The sequence below is a fragment of the Apteryx rowi genome, unplaced genomic scaffold (assembly GCF_003343035.1).
Source record: "Apteryx rowi isolate R43461 unplaced genomic scaffold, aptRow1 scaffold_958, whole genome shotgun sequence".
NCBI classification, from domain to species: Eukaryota; Metazoa; Chordata; class Aves; order Apterygiformes; family Apterygidae; genus Apteryx; species Apteryx rowi.
The window spans coordinates 46,248-61,231 of NW_020451269.1; the positions used below are offsets into that span (position 1 = coordinate 46,248).

General features: G+C 39.8%; 1 protein-coding gene across 1 annotated transcript; it reads right to left on the minus strand.

Annotated features, from left to right (window-relative positions):
- Nucleotides 1-6,655: 6,655 nt before the first annotated feature.
- ZNF622 (zinc finger protein 622) lies at nt 6,656-14,978 on the minus strand. The gene is made up of 6 exons (XM_026092290.1): nt 14,403-14,978; nt 12,022-12,270; nt 11,142-11,304; nt 10,204-10,316; nt 9,070-9,213; nt 6,656-8,441 (listed from the first exon to the last, which is right to left on the minus strand). The coding sequence occupies exons 1-6, from the start codon at nt 14,893-14,895 to the stop codon at nt 8,314-8,316; spliced, it is 1,290 nt and encodes a 429-aa protein (XP_025948075.1). The 5' UTR covers nt 14,896-14,978; the 3' UTR covers nt 6,656-8,313.
- Between the last annotated feature and the right edge of the window lie 6 nt (nt 14,979-14,984).

The following is a 14,984-nucleotide window of genomic DNA, read 5'->3' on the forward strand; positions in this document are numbered from 1 at the left end:
ATTCACAAATAATTCATGCTGATCAGTTGGATCAGCATCATTCTTGATGTTCTGCAAGCTGTTCTTCCTCCTTTCATTCATTAACTGCTTTAAGTTTGTCTAACGATGCAAATAATACACAAAAAAGGTTTTGACTTACATGGCTATCTTCTCAATACAAACATTTTCGAGTTCATTATCGCTTGCAGAATGTGGCTCCAAGTGAGATTAAAAACTTCAGCTCATGAATATTGTTAATAAAGCTCTGTATGTTGATGAGCTGGGCTTTTGTATTTAGAAGCCAAATAAAAGGCAAGTCTAGGTGAACCAGCACAGACTATACTACTGAGCTATCAAGGTCTTATATAGTTACACCACTGATTCCTATCTAATCATATAAGATGCCCATACTGAAAGGAGATAAAAAGGAAACACTGTCCTTTGTGAGTGGGCAACAAATCTAAAAGCTGTCACAGTTTTGCTGGAAGGCTGGGGAAGCTATGCTGGACAGAGAGGCTATAATTTCCTTTAAAATTTCACAGGTTTTATGACTACTGGATTTGGACCATCAGGCCCAACCAGCTATTTCTCTGACCTTGCACGCAGGTCTGCTTGGAATACAAAGACTAGCCTATGTTTTCTCTTGGCTAAAAAATATCTAGGAGCTTGACGCTTGGCTAAAGCCCAAATGTGGCTGTGGACAAGTTGCAAGAGTAGAAATGGAGTGGGGCTGTCAARCTAGGAGGAGAGCTGGGGGAGAAAGAAGTGAAGAGTGCAGGTGTATGGCTGCAACTGCGCATGGGACAGAAGCGTTCATCACACCGGCTGGTGCCAAAGAGAGAGTGCAAGTCTCCGAAAGCACATTCCTCTGTCTGAACCTCAGAGAAGGAAGCCTAAACTACTCCCTTCCATATGGTGCCTGAGCTAACATTAGAAGCATTCAGCTTGTGTGAAGTACCAGTTCAGGAAAAAGTAACAAGGCTGTTCCTAACAAATGTTAAATGCTTCATCCACTTGTTCCCGCATGCCATCTGCCCAATTCGACACCCATGCAAGGGCAAATTGGAAGTAATTCCAGGGCAAACACCCTACTGAAAATGGAGTGAGCAGAGTAGAATCTGTCCCCAAGAGTCTTGCTGACACCGTTTGTTAGACTTGTGTCATCATTAACTGGAGAAGTGTTTTTTGAACTGTCTCAATACCACTAAAGAGCAGCTCTCTATTAAGATAGCAAGTAGCTTACCGCTTACCGTCTTGATAAGCGCTGGACTGAGCTGCTTCCAGTCAGCTGGCTGCAGTTAACTTTGGTGTGGTTGACTTCTGAAGACAACTTATTCCTGAAATAGAGATGTTTTTGGTTTTTAATAACTGAATTGCAATTCACTGTATCATGAAGGCTAGCAGTCTGTCCTATCCTGTCATTCCTATTGTGGGCAACTTCAAAGTATTAATTTGACTTCAAGCCAATTTGTGCATTTGCTATTGGTTGTGGACAGAAGCTGGCATTTTCTGTCACACTTGTGTTAGCTCCCGAGTTTCACACCTCTGAGCAAAACTGTAACAAGTCTTTGGAGGTGAGAAAGCAAGTTCTGTCTCCAAGTGCACACTGTACTAAACTGCATAAAAAGCAAGCAATGGTTTGTGCCTCTTGAAGCCATTTGGAACGTACTGGCTCCTTATAAAGACTGATATCCTCTGTGATTAAATGGTATAGGAAACACTGTTAGAGGTAAGCTTAGAGATTGCTGAAACTCATCTGCCCATGAAACTGATTCCATGACTGAATCAAATCATCAGGGATTCTCTGTATTTTAGTCTCCAAATAAAGGAGTTATGCAGACAAAGACAGCAGGAACAGAGAAAGCAATCAGGTGATAGCATGTCCCATGTTACTCAAGGGTACCTGAGCAACAAAAATCCTGTTTGCAAACAATACAAATTATGATGCACCATCATCAAAGATCAGGTGGAGTCAGGGTCCTTTCAAAAAGCTAACTGTCTGCAGAGAAGAACATCCTCGGGGTCATGTGGCTTAGAAGTTTTAGAAGAGACTTTGGTCCCTACTGCAAGATTTCCTTTTCCTGATTGTATACGTTTATCTCTTTCTTGCTGCAAACTTCAGTAGCTCTATACCAGAAGAGGCCCATCAGATAGGAAGATGAGCAGATGTAGCTAAAACATGCAAGAATTTTGCAATATTTGCAGTTAGCCAGGAAAAAGACAGTCTTTCGATGCTTGCTGGATACATGTTCACGAATTGATGCTGTTGCATTAATCAAGTAGTTCCATCTAGTCTTCAGCCGCCACATAAAATAGCTACTCATAGTGCATGCAAAGAAAAAAAGTCAGTCCTGTGTATGTGATGACCGAGAAATAAGAGAAGCAGAAAAATTAAAAAGGAACTAAAATCAAATAAATTAGCCTCTACTTGACAGCCAGTCACCTTTTAATTCCGTAGTACTCTGGAAAATGCTGAAGTGGTTACAGTTCATATTTTTTCTAAAGCAGACCCATTACACATGGCTTTGCAGTAAATTTGGTTAGCTTATAGTTCACCTGCTTCTTCAATGGACTTCTAGAATATTAAGCAACTACTCTTTAAGCACTAACCTCATGGGGACTCTTTTCTACAGGCTGCAGACATGCAGCATGCAGGGGTCTTAGACCACACGGTATCACTTCCCCTGACCATATTACTCCTTGTTCCTTTTTCATCCAAACCCCCTTAAGCTGTGCTGCAGGTTTGACTTTTTGCTCCAATAACCCTGGGCAGGTTTTTAGGCAACTAACAGAGGAAAACGGGGAAGATAAAGATGTGCGTATTCCTAAGGATATTCACAACAGCTTTCCCTTGAGATGTTAGCTACACACAGGCCTCAGGAATACCCAAGATGTAACTGGTACACAATAAAATCCTTAAAAGGAAATATTTATTGAAGGGGCAAGGTCTTAGCAAGAATGGAATGTTAGTGAGGGAAGAAAGCTCATAACGTACTCTTGCACCGTGACTTCTGAAGAAAAACACAGAGCAGAATCAGACAGAAGTATAACAAGACAACTTTTAATCTTCTTATACTACTCCCTTTTGTGTGAAGATTTGAAAGAGCTAAGCGGAAGTTATTTGTAAGAGCCACTAACCGCCTGGGCAGGTGGGGCACAGGCAACTTGGATGACACTGACAAGCAGTTTAACACATTTGGATAATATTCAGTCCTATGCCTGGTGACTTCTTGCACTTGCCCCTGGACATCAAACAACCTAGCCAGTCAAAACTGGATTATTTCATCACAATCAATGAGCCAGTAAAATACTATACAAAATAACAGGGGATTTATTTATTTTCTCTGCTTGAATGATTTGCTGTTAATAGCTGCAGCTGTCACTGATAGATATACAAATGGGCTTGGAAGTTCAAGAGCCTGAATACTGAAATCCCTTGCTTAAGTGGTCATGAGAGAATGTGAGCTGTGAACTGCTCATGCTGACACAAACTGCAGGCAGAAAAACATGTAAAAAGTTATTTTTTATTGGATTTTCTTCTGTTGTTTGCCAAAGTTATCTAGACATACTTTTTACCCTTCCAGATAAAACCCTACCCTACCCTGGGCTGGGTATCCAGGATCAAAGCACACATTTTGGACCACTCTACTGAGCTCTGGGAACTGCTAGCCAGCTTGAGATGCCTTAGACAAAGAAATGATACAGACAGCAGCACAACAAATGCACAGTGCCAGGGTACCTAACCACAGGTAAGAGCAACTGAATTTCCAAAGTATCCAATGCTTGGTCTACGTGGTGAAATCCTAAGTCAGGTTGAACTTGCTGTTGAGACATGATAAACRTTTTAGGTGGGCTGAGTGCAGTTTCTGACACTAATTTCCTGTATACACAACCCTGAATAACTTAGAGTTGTGCGTGCATACCTTGGTTGTAATCCAGTCCAGAGTACCTCAGCTATTTTTAATGGCTGTACTGGGATTGCTTACTGGAGCTATGCCACAGTACAGAGAAAAAAAAAAAAAAAAAAAAAAAGGATGATTCATAGGGCCAAAAGACTGAGTCATTTAAAATAAAACTTCAAAGGCATCTGGCTGATTTCTGTATTTAACTGTCTAGTGACAAGGAGCTGAAACAGCTGGGCTATTAATTAAAAAATGGGCACCCTGTTGAAAGCACTTGAACATTCAAATCAGTTTGGGTCAGTTATTTGAAAAGCACCTACTTTCAGGAGAGGACTCCACCATGCTCCAAATTACAAGTAAATATACATGCCCAGACTCTAGGGCAAGATAAATGTTGCATTAGTTCCCATTGATTAGCTCTTGGTAGCTCCTTGCTGGAGAATGAGGTGGCCTAGCTCCACTGAGCCACCTAATCCTCTCTTTGTGCTCTATAAAAGGCTTCTGGATTACCCCATGATTGTATTGCTCCTAATCTTTACTGCAAAATGCTATTTCTCTGTCAGGAACTGTGCTGCAGGTAATACCATGGTGATTAGGTGCTGGAAGAGTGTAACATATTTTCTCATACAACTGAATAAGGCATGGCTGAGCTAAGTGGACCAGTAGCAAACAAAAATAGACTGTATGATGAAGTATAGGGCTTATATTGACGCTGGTCAGTAAATCTCTGCTGCATTCAAGGGTAACTGATGAAGTTCTGCACCTTACAATTCACTTCTCCATGCGACAATGAACCTTTTACTGGTGGGAAAGCAGATGTAGCTGGCCAGTGTCCTCTACTGAAGATGAAGAAAGAAGGTGTCATTTACCAGGCACTTGGATGTGCGATCAACTTCCCATACATCATTTGAATAAAAACTAACAGTCCTTGTTTATGCTTTGTCTATGACTGATTTAGGGTAATTTCAGTTAGTACTACTTAGGACTGGGTGGAAAAAACCCTTGAAATTCTTCATCTGTATTTAAAAAAAAAAAAGAGCACTTCGTTAGTATAGCTTCATTTAAAAAAAATGGCAACTTGAATGTCAGAATTTATTGAAATGCCATAATTGCAAAGAATTGAAGAAGAGAGGTAGGATGGGACCTCTAATAGAGGTTGGAAAGTATCTGGATTTTGGAACACTACAGAGTATTTCATCAAGAATTTCAGGGAATATGTTGTAAACAAACATATAACTGCTCTGACCATTAAGGCTTTAGCAGTGGTTACTGCAGCAGAATTGCATGAGACCGAAGACAGATCTTGCCAGGGAAAGACAGACTGCTTTCATGTCTGCAAAGAGCAGAAATTTAAGGGTGGATAGCTACCCAAGCCAGGAAAAGGGAAGCCAACATACCTGTAAGTAACTGTAGAAGCCTTGTCAAATCATTAATAAGCATTAACTAACGGGGATGGGAAATGTGGGAGTGTTTTTGTATGGTGAGATTTGGTTCAGGTGGAGCAACATAAGGCATATCAGCCCAGGTGTTTACAGGCAAACTAAAGGCCCTCTTTACTAGCTTAAAAAAAAAAAAAAAAAAAAATCCAAATAACCAAGGAAATGAAGGCAAGGTCACCACATTCAGGCCTCTGCTTAGATTTGGGGCTGCACTTCTTGTGTCTGTTGCAAAGCCTGATGTCAGTATGCTGCAGAGGTGGAAATCCTCTCCAGAGCACAGCAGCTGATGTACCACAAGGTACATACTCATAAAGGCTTGTTTTTCCTTCCCAGCTTGCAGAAAAATGGCCCCACAGTTGAATGCTAGCTCATCCTGCAGCACTCTTCTTACATATCTTCTGAGGTTCTTGGTTTACCCATTTGTTGCTAAATGCAATTTCTATCAGTCTAGAGACTATTTACTGAACCACCTAGTTCTGTAAACTTGTAGCTGGGTCTTCCAAGCATGCTTTAAATAAGATATTGTTCTCATTGAGCAAGCAGAATAAAGGAAGAAGTGTTCTAAGAAGAAATGTATCTTATTACAAATTTCACTTTATAAAAAATGAAGTTATTCTCTGCTGGCCTCTAAAGCTAAGAAAGGTGAAGTTTTTCTTTATTTTCTTTCATAGTAAAAACAATTCTGAGAAAAGCTTTCTTATGCCCTCTGCTGGTTTTCTGAGGTACCCACTGTCAGCTCACAGTTAAAACTTCCTTTAAAGTAGGAGTAGGTTTCACTTCACTTTTGCTCTACTTGTAAGGAGAACCTAGCTTGTCCGTGAGCATAAGACCCTCTCATAGTAGTCTCTAACTTTGTTAGAGTCAGTCCCAAGAGCCAGAAGATGAAGCCTGACATATGCAAGTCAGGAATATCCTCAGTGCTAGAAATCCATACCATAATTTCAAGTTCAGGTATACAGCATGGCCAAGTTGTGAGCGTAATAAAGGAGCTGATGTCTTAACATTCACGTTGCTTGAGTCACATAGCTGAGACTAGATCTCTTACTGCTACCTTTGAAGATAAAGCCCTTAATAACACAGAGTAAACCCTCTAGAATAAATTCTGATGGGAGCTAGATGCAGCTATGGATACACAATGGTATTAAGCCTGCCCTGCCTGGGAAAAGGAGGATGAGAAAGGAGGTATTCATTCAGCAATCCAACTTTAGTTTAAGATTTTGGGTGTAAAGACAGCCTAGCCTATCTTTCTTTAAAATTTTCTCTGCTTCAGTTTCCCTTCACTCAAATCTGTAACAGATTTGGCGTACCTAGTAAAGACGACTCTTCTCACTAGGACAGAGAAATTCCTTTTTAAGGTATTAGTCACTTAGATATGACAAAGCATCTTATAAATCACATCCTGCATTACTATTCAAATTGACTTCTCAGTAAAAAGAGCAGCAAAAAAAATTCCAATGCAGCAGAACTTAAAAACAAAACACAACGAAACCCACAACACAGAGAAACTCAAACAACAAAAATGCACAGCATGGACTTCCATTTTTAAATTACCACTTTTCTAAGAGTTTTGTATAAACAAAAATCCTTTAAAGTGTTACCATGCCAACAGTACTACTATTTCTGAACTTCCTTCATAGGGAGAGTGTATTATTTTAAAACATCAGAATCAACATAGTGCTAACTGACAAAGTTCTTAAAAGTCAACCCCCACCCCCCAGTGATACTTGTGCACATACCATTCACAGTGGAGGAAGAAAACTTACATAAAAGGCATGCCAAACAAAGCAACTATTGGGGAGTCCAGAGCAATCCTGAAATGTGGAAGTGCATTGGACTAACCAGCTGCCTTCATGATGAGTAGACAAGCGAATATATAGCAATATTCCTGTGACATACCCTTGTAGTGTTCAGCAAATTACAGCTAAGTGGCTTCCTGAGCTAACCTACACTTTTGCATGTAATTGCTCATCTTACACAAAGGTCAGAAGAACCGGACAATTTCACAGAAGCTTTTAGCATCTACAGCACCAGGACCAACACTAGCACTGGGTTCCTGAGCTCTGTAGTAAGTTCTCTACACCTGTCTGTAACAGTTCACAAACTAGTCTTCCTGCTCTAGTGGGACACCGTGCCTTTGGCAGGAAGGACACCTCCTTCTAGCTGGTATGTCTCAGGTTATTTTCCTTCAGCAAGCTTGTATGAAACACCAATACTCACTGGGAAAAGCAAAAGCTGACATCAATAGTAACTTCAGAGTTTTAATCAGCGGATCTTTACTAAATCATCAGAAGTTTAGAGTGACATACGCCTAAATGTTATGGTAATCTTGAACAGTTCTTAGCTCATAAAAATTCATGAAATTCAACACAAATAACACACTATGTTATTAATGCAGTCCTGAGCTGGGGCATTAAGAAATTAAGGTCAATTTCACAGCATAAAATTAATCCTGGAGTTAGGCTTTCTGTCAGTTTGTTTCATCAAACAATTAACACTTAACCTTCTCTGTTCTCAAATTTTCACTTCAATAGTACCAGTTAGAAGTCCAACACACCCCATTAATGTGTGTGGCACCACAACTGAATACCTTCAATACATTTCCCTTCAGGCTCCTAGATCTAGGATCTTCTCTTGGCCTCAATCATTTTGCAGAATTGGAAACTGAAGTTATTCAGAGACAGTGTCACTTGTCCTAGAGAATCCTGTTGCACAAAGATGGACAGCAAGAATATGCATGCATCCTTATTCACAGCAGTGGCTACTTTGCCACATATTCCATCATATTCCACTTAAGATATTTTAAAGTAGGCCAACTATCATTTCACTGGAAGAAACAAGCTCCCTGCAAGGTATCTTCTCATAGACAGGAAGGCACAGCAGCATACACACCACCATTTGTTAAGTACCAAGTCCATTTTAATAACAGAACCCTCAAACCAGAAACTATCAAATCCTCCTCCACAAAACCAGTTGCATACAGCTCTCTGGAGTACTCAAAATCTGACTTGCATCCGGAAATGCATCTGCTTTGTAGCATTGTTACTCATTCCCATCTTGAGCATCCACTTTGACTTCATCCTCTGCAGGTACTGCATATCACGCTGCTGAGCAGAGGCTGCCCCTTCAGGGAGAGAGAGGGAAGAAAAAGAGGGATAAATATTTGTAGATAAGCAGTTTTGTAAATAAGTAGCAATCCTATACTATTAAATCAGCAGTTCCCAATATATTTTACTCCCCATACTGGCACAGTCTTACTTTTCTCTTGGGATAAAGCAGCTTTCTTTATGAATGCCCACAACTATGGTTAAAGGCAGAAATTTTTTTGCATTCCTGTGCGATTCATTTATTTCAAAAAATGGATATAGATCACACCACTGTTCCCAAACTGAAAGAGTATTCAAACAGTCAAAGAATGGCTTATGTTATATATTTAAATAGCAAGAGTAGTGGTTTTGACAGGCAGAGAAAAGAGTATTACCCTGAAAACAACAAATCTTAGTAAGTTGCCAAATATAACAAATTTGCCTGTTAATGAATTGAAAGGCTTGCAAAGAAGCTGAAATGGATTTTAGGCATGAACAACTTCCTACAACTTATTTTGCTTGGATATCAGGAATGGAAGAGACTTGAATGAAAGACAAACAACTGCACAAAACCCCACAAACATGAAACAAATTCAAACTATTTAATTGTACAGCGATGCCACTATAGAACATCCTTCTCTACGAAAAGCTCAATTTTTCACTTACCTGTCTGGCTTGTCCAGCCCAAAGCTCTATACTGCTGCAAAACCCGGCCTACTGCTTTCTTATTTTTTGCGACGGACACTGTTCTTGACAAACCAAACCGTTGCTTGTAGTACCGCATTAAAGAACGATGACCAACTCTTGCACCTGTTCGGAGGAGAGGACATTTTAATATGCATAATGAAGCAGTTTAAGTACAGTAATCAAGCACATTGCAAAAGAGCTGCGGGAAGTCCCAATGATGAAAAATGTTTTTAAAAGGCCCAAAACCTTAAAAACTTAAGGAGTTCAATGAACAATGTAATTACTGTAGCAGCTGCTGTATTGCACTTTATCTTGAGAGGGGGAAAAAAACAAAAAAAAACAAAAAAAAAAAGGAAGAGAGCTGTTCTTCAAGAGGCCCTTAGCTAACAAACAGGCAGTTATCAGAAATGAAACATTCAATTAAGGTAATGAGCAGAAAAGTGATGCTGTTTCAAGCAACCAAAGGCATTTGTGATAATCAGGAAAATCTCCTTTAATGGCACGGTTGACAGCACTTTTCAGAATGAAAGCGCGGGGGCTCCTTCAACCAGAAACACTAAAAGAAAAATTATGCGTAATGATGGGTGTTTGGAAACATACACCACCTTACAGTGCTACATGCTATACAAGGCAAGCATAAGGTTGTTTAAGGAAAACAATTTTATCAAATCAGTTACCAGTGTACCAGCCACCTCAGTGCAAAAACCTATACTGGATAGCCTAAGTCATATTCACTCCAAGTTGTACTAAATTAAAATATGCAAACTCTTTGAGTATGCCACGTGAATCATGTATTAACGAAGAGGAAAAGTAGGCAAAGGAACCCCCTGTCCCAAACCACATTAATGCCGAAAAAGTACAATTTAGAAAGAAAGATCTTAGGGAATTTTAAGTGTTTGAACTACCTGAATAAGTATTTTCAGTAAAACAATAGACATGCCTTCAAACCTTACAGTTAAAATAACAGAATATAAGGGCAAAACCCAAAGACAATTAGATAAAAAACTACTTGCTCCCTTGCCAAAGGAAAACACTTACCACGATGACCTATGCTTCAGCTGACAGCTGCAGCTATGAGAAAAATATATCTCTTAACACAGATCCTAACCTTACCTGAAGGAAGGATCAGCTCCATGGTGTCATCATCATATTCCAACTCTCTTTCTGCTGGGAGCTCTCCAGACATCTCCACATCTTCCCCTTCCTTGTGATCAGGGTAACTGCTCCTGTGGAGGAGCAGCAGTAACAGCTTTACACATGGTGAGCAGGCACAGCTATCCAGACCCATTACACAAAGGAACAACCGTGCACAGCTACAGCAAGCCATGAGCACTGGTCACATTTCACCTGTCTGGGTTTGAGAGGTCTTCCCAGTAATGTCCTCACCTGAACAGAGGCTGACAATGAAGGATCACCTTTCTTCCATCTGTTTCCATAACCCAGTACACTTCTGCTGCTGTATATTTAACAGCTATTCATGGTGAAAGCCATTACCCTATAACCCACCAGCTCTGCACAGCTTACTGAACAAGCACTTCAAGAATGCTCCAGAAAGCTCCGCTATACCTTTTGTCACCATAACAGAGCTATTTCTGAGCAAAATGAACACAGCTTAAAGTATTAGGACAACTTATGCAAAGTTCAACAAGAGGCCTCTGAATTGTAACAGTCCTGTTAACTCCTACTATTTAAAAAATAAAAATAAAAAAAATCCACAGTGGATACTAAATCAAGGGTCTGCCCAAAAGGCAAAGATATTTATACCCTTTTATAATCCTTGTTCATGCATTGAAATCTAGACTCAATAGCAACAAAGGTTTTTTTTTTTTTTTAAAAGGACTTCACAGTGTATTTTCATGTAGGACTAGTACTAGTGATTAGAGAAGAGGAGCACCAATCATGAAGTTATGCTTATCTAGAAAAGCTGCAAACCAACCAGGCAAAATAAGCATCAGAATCAGAAACAGGACTACATTTTAAAAATCATAGAGATTTAAATTTAATGTTCAACTGTCCTTCTGTCTGCTCCACCAAAAGAAAAGTGTCCTTACCTAAAGTCATAGAAGTCTGCAAACTCCAGGGCAGCATCTCCATCTGTAAAGAGTTTGCAATGGCTTGTGTCATTCATGTGAGCTTGTACCGCTTCCGTAGAGTAGAAGGATTTACCCTTTTCATTGCACCAGAGGCAGATTTTCCCAACACCAACTTTCTCTCCTGCGGAAAAAATTGACACTTTTATTGGACTGAATAGAGCTTTCCTAATCAATAACTAACATTTTTGTGATGTCGGCTTCCCAAGTTGCAGGCAGAGAGACTAAGGAAGAGTCTTTAGCCCTTCACTTCCAGAAAAGCCCTGCTGTCTCCACAGCTTGACCATATGGCTTCATCAAGACCAAAGTCTGGGCGTTTAAAAGACAGTTCATATGACAAGCTGTGGATCATTATATATTTTCTATAAGAAATTTCATACTCCCAAAACAGTTTTATATCTGATGTGTAAATTATTTTACTGTCATTATTTGTAGTCTTTAAGGAAGACACTTTTTTTTTCTAGCTTTTAGCTCTGTCTCATCAGTATTATAAACTGATGATGCAAACACTTATGATTCATTAGTAGAGACTCAAAACCTCCCCCAGAATAAGCTAGTTCATGCGCATACTTTAGCAATTGAGTTTTGGCCTAAATTCCATGTCAGCTAAACCACTTTCTCAACATTAAAACCAAGCGAGACCTACAGGGTGTGTGATCGCACGTTTGCCCAGTGGGGGCTTCTCACTCTCCCAAGAAAACCTATGGTACTGAGCACAATCAAAATACTGAGCTAGACAGCCCTCAGGTCTTACATTGGAAGTGAATACACTTTAAGTGACAATAAGCAATACCATTATATAATTATCCTGGTTAAAACTAGAGGGGATTTAGAAGCATACCTAAGTACTTAATTAGGCCTCTGAGATCGACAAGGTACTCTATGTCTGGAATGAAGAAACTGTGAGTTTTTGTCATATGGGCCACATTCTTCATGAGAGATCTTGAATGGTGGGGACAGAACAAGCAGTCCGTGACTGGTATGACCCCAATGGCAGGAGGGCTTTCAGCTGCTGTCTGCTCCTCTTCCCCCACACTTTCCATCTCTTCCTCAGAGCCATTGTCTTCATCAGAGTCCATATCTTCCCAGCCTTTTAGYGGAAGTTTAAGACACATTTATTTACACAATTACTTCTTCCAAGCAAAACAAGTCCCAGTTAAGTTAAAAAAAAAAAAAAAAGGGGGGGGGCATCTTCCTATTCATACAGCTAAGTGTCACACAGTCATTCCCAGGTGCAAGAATATACAACAGCTAGTAAAACACTTTTCTAAGATACACAACAAAGTTCACTATTGCTCATTAAGAAGTTGGCAGATCTGATGTTTTTCCTTCATTTTCTCAACTATGAACACTTGGTTCATAGAACGCCTTGATTTGCCACAGCACAAGAGTGCATGTGGCTCATTAAAAACAACACAGTTCTGTCAGAATCATGAAAATTTTCATTTCCAGCAGTGAAGGAAAACATTCTTATTCACACAAAGATATCTTTAACAGTGGAGAAAAAACAAAGCTGGTTCTTACAATTATCCAAGATATGCAAATAATTTTATATATTTGCAAGATTACTGCAGTGTTCAGTGCAGAGTATAAGCAACACAGGATTCTCCACAGGTCCTGATAACAGCCTTCAGACTTCATCAGGAAGGGCTCTACCTCCACAGAGAAATGCTATTTTTTAACATCTCCATTTTGGCCTTCTGTAAGTGCACAAAACCAGTGCCACATACGACATATTTAAAACTAACAGCAGCAGATTACATTTCATCTACATCATTAATTAGCTGCTAGAGGCACTATTAGTTAACTATCAATTGTAAAAACAGACAGATGAACCAACAATCTGATAATACTGCTAGAGGGCTCTGCAAATCTTTTTTAAGGCAACCAGATTTGGGGAAGTGACTGTTTCCCAGGACACTRTTTCTGCTGATCCCCTTCCAACTGCCATGCGCACATAGCGTTTGAGAACAGGGAACAAGGCACTTTCCAATGTTGTAAGCTGCTAATTGGAGAACTTTGCTACAGGATATAGCTTTATAGCTTTAAAAGCCTGAAACTGAATTAACAGGACTTGTAGGAAACATTCCTGGGCAAACATTTACAAGATAAGTTAACATTCAGGAACCTACTGAGATTTAGCATTACAACTTATGACTAATACAGTAATACAAAACAGGTGCAAGTTGCCTCCTTCCTTAGATGCTGAGGTCCATGTTCAGAGGTATACATTTCTTCTCTTGTAGAAGAACAGTCCTAACCTCTAAAGATTCTCCAGAAATTGTAACTGAAATCTCACCAGCAAAGAACTGCTGTGATGGATGTAAGTAATGAAGTTAGCATAGCATGTTACCACTTTAAACTGCAGCAAGGGAACAGGAATGAATAATCAACCCAATCAACTGTTCTAATAGACACACTTGTGAGCTGCACTGTAAGCTAGAGCACTGAAAGTGTCCAGGTTAAATATAATCCTTTTCTGGGAATTCTGAAGCTCCAATTATTTCAGTGGTAGAGTTTCCAACAAAGGGCTGTAACTACACAAATGAGGGTGAAGCGGCTGGAACAAGTGTTTGCGGTGGGAATTCATAAACCAATTTTACTATAGATGCTGACATGCTGAGAGGCTACACTACACAGCATCAGGGTAAGGAGCAAACTTCCTCTGCTCTTGATGGCAGAGTAAACAAAAGAAAACAAACAAAAAAGAAAAACCACTTCCACTTCCTTCCAAAAGATCAGTGAAATGAATTATGAGACAACAGTAAGTGATCATGCTTGGATTTTTATTTCATCTATTTTTCAGAAGCATTTTTAGGGTAATCTTCTGTGTAAGGCTTCCTTAGAGAAAATTTTGCCCGCAATTTTACAGGGGAAGCAGTGCTTGTATTAAAAATAGCATTTATAATCAACACTCGCATGCACTAGTATCTTGCAGAACTAGCTGTTTCAACAGGGTAACAACACTCTAAAAACCTTGATTGAAAGCAGGGGTCTACATTAAAGGCCTTTTTTAAGCTAAAAACTTAACCAATAGCAAGAGCTTTTGGGGACAAAAATGGTATACTAATAAAGTGACAGGAGGCTTGTCTGCATTGATCACTGCAGTAATCTTGCAAGTATATAAAGGTATACTAATACAACAATAAAGGCTTTTAAACAAAACTAATTACTACATAGCCTAACCCAACCTCTCTGCTGTCCGTGTGTTTACTGCTTTACCTTCTTCCCTATCCTCTTCTTCTTCTGCTTGTTGTTTGGCCAGCTTCTTTGCTTGCTGTTCAAACCACTGTAGCCTCGGAGGTTTTTCAGATCGCCGTCTACTCTGTGATAAACTGGTGCTTTCCACAGAAACTGGAGAGCTGCTTGCATTACTAGGAGGTAAAGGTAACTTCTTTGGAGATGAAGATGGTTGAGCTCTGATGGCTTGTTGAATAGCTGTGTTCATTGCATCTTTATTTACACTCTCTGGGGCCAGCCCCTTCTCCAGGTTCTTTTCATTTAATATTTTCACCTTCTTGCTGACAGCTTGAACAGCTTTCTTCTCCAGCTCCAGGTGTTTCTTGGACTTCAAGTGATTCTCATAGGCATTGAAAGTAGAGAATCTCTTGCTGCAAACAGTGCAATAAGTGGCAGTGACTTTGTTCTGCTCCTCTGCTACGGCTCTCTGTGCTAGGACTCTCTCCTGAAAATTCTCAGCCGTGACAGGAGGCATGTCAGCAACCTTACGTTTTAGGTTATACCTATGCCAGTCAGTTTTGTAATGGGCACGCTGAATATCAGCATCCTTGAAAGCCATACGGC

What these genes read in the sequence shown, in the direction of transcription:
- ZNF622 (XM_026092290.1), bottom strand. Translation starts at nt 14,895, where the DNA reads ATGCCTCCTGTCACGGCTGAGAATTTTCAGGAGAGAGTCCTAGCACAG. An exon ending in GGAGCTGATCCTTCCTTCAG is followed by an intron (nt 9,214 to 10,203) that starts GTAAGGTTAGGA and finishes TCCTCCGAACAG; the next exon opens with GTGCAAGAGTTGGTCATCGT. An exon ending in GGGCTGGACAAGCCAGACAG is followed by an intron (nt 8,442 to 9,069) that starts GTAAGTGAAAAA and finishes CTCTCCCTGAAG; the next exon opens with GGGCAGCCTCTGCTCAGCAG.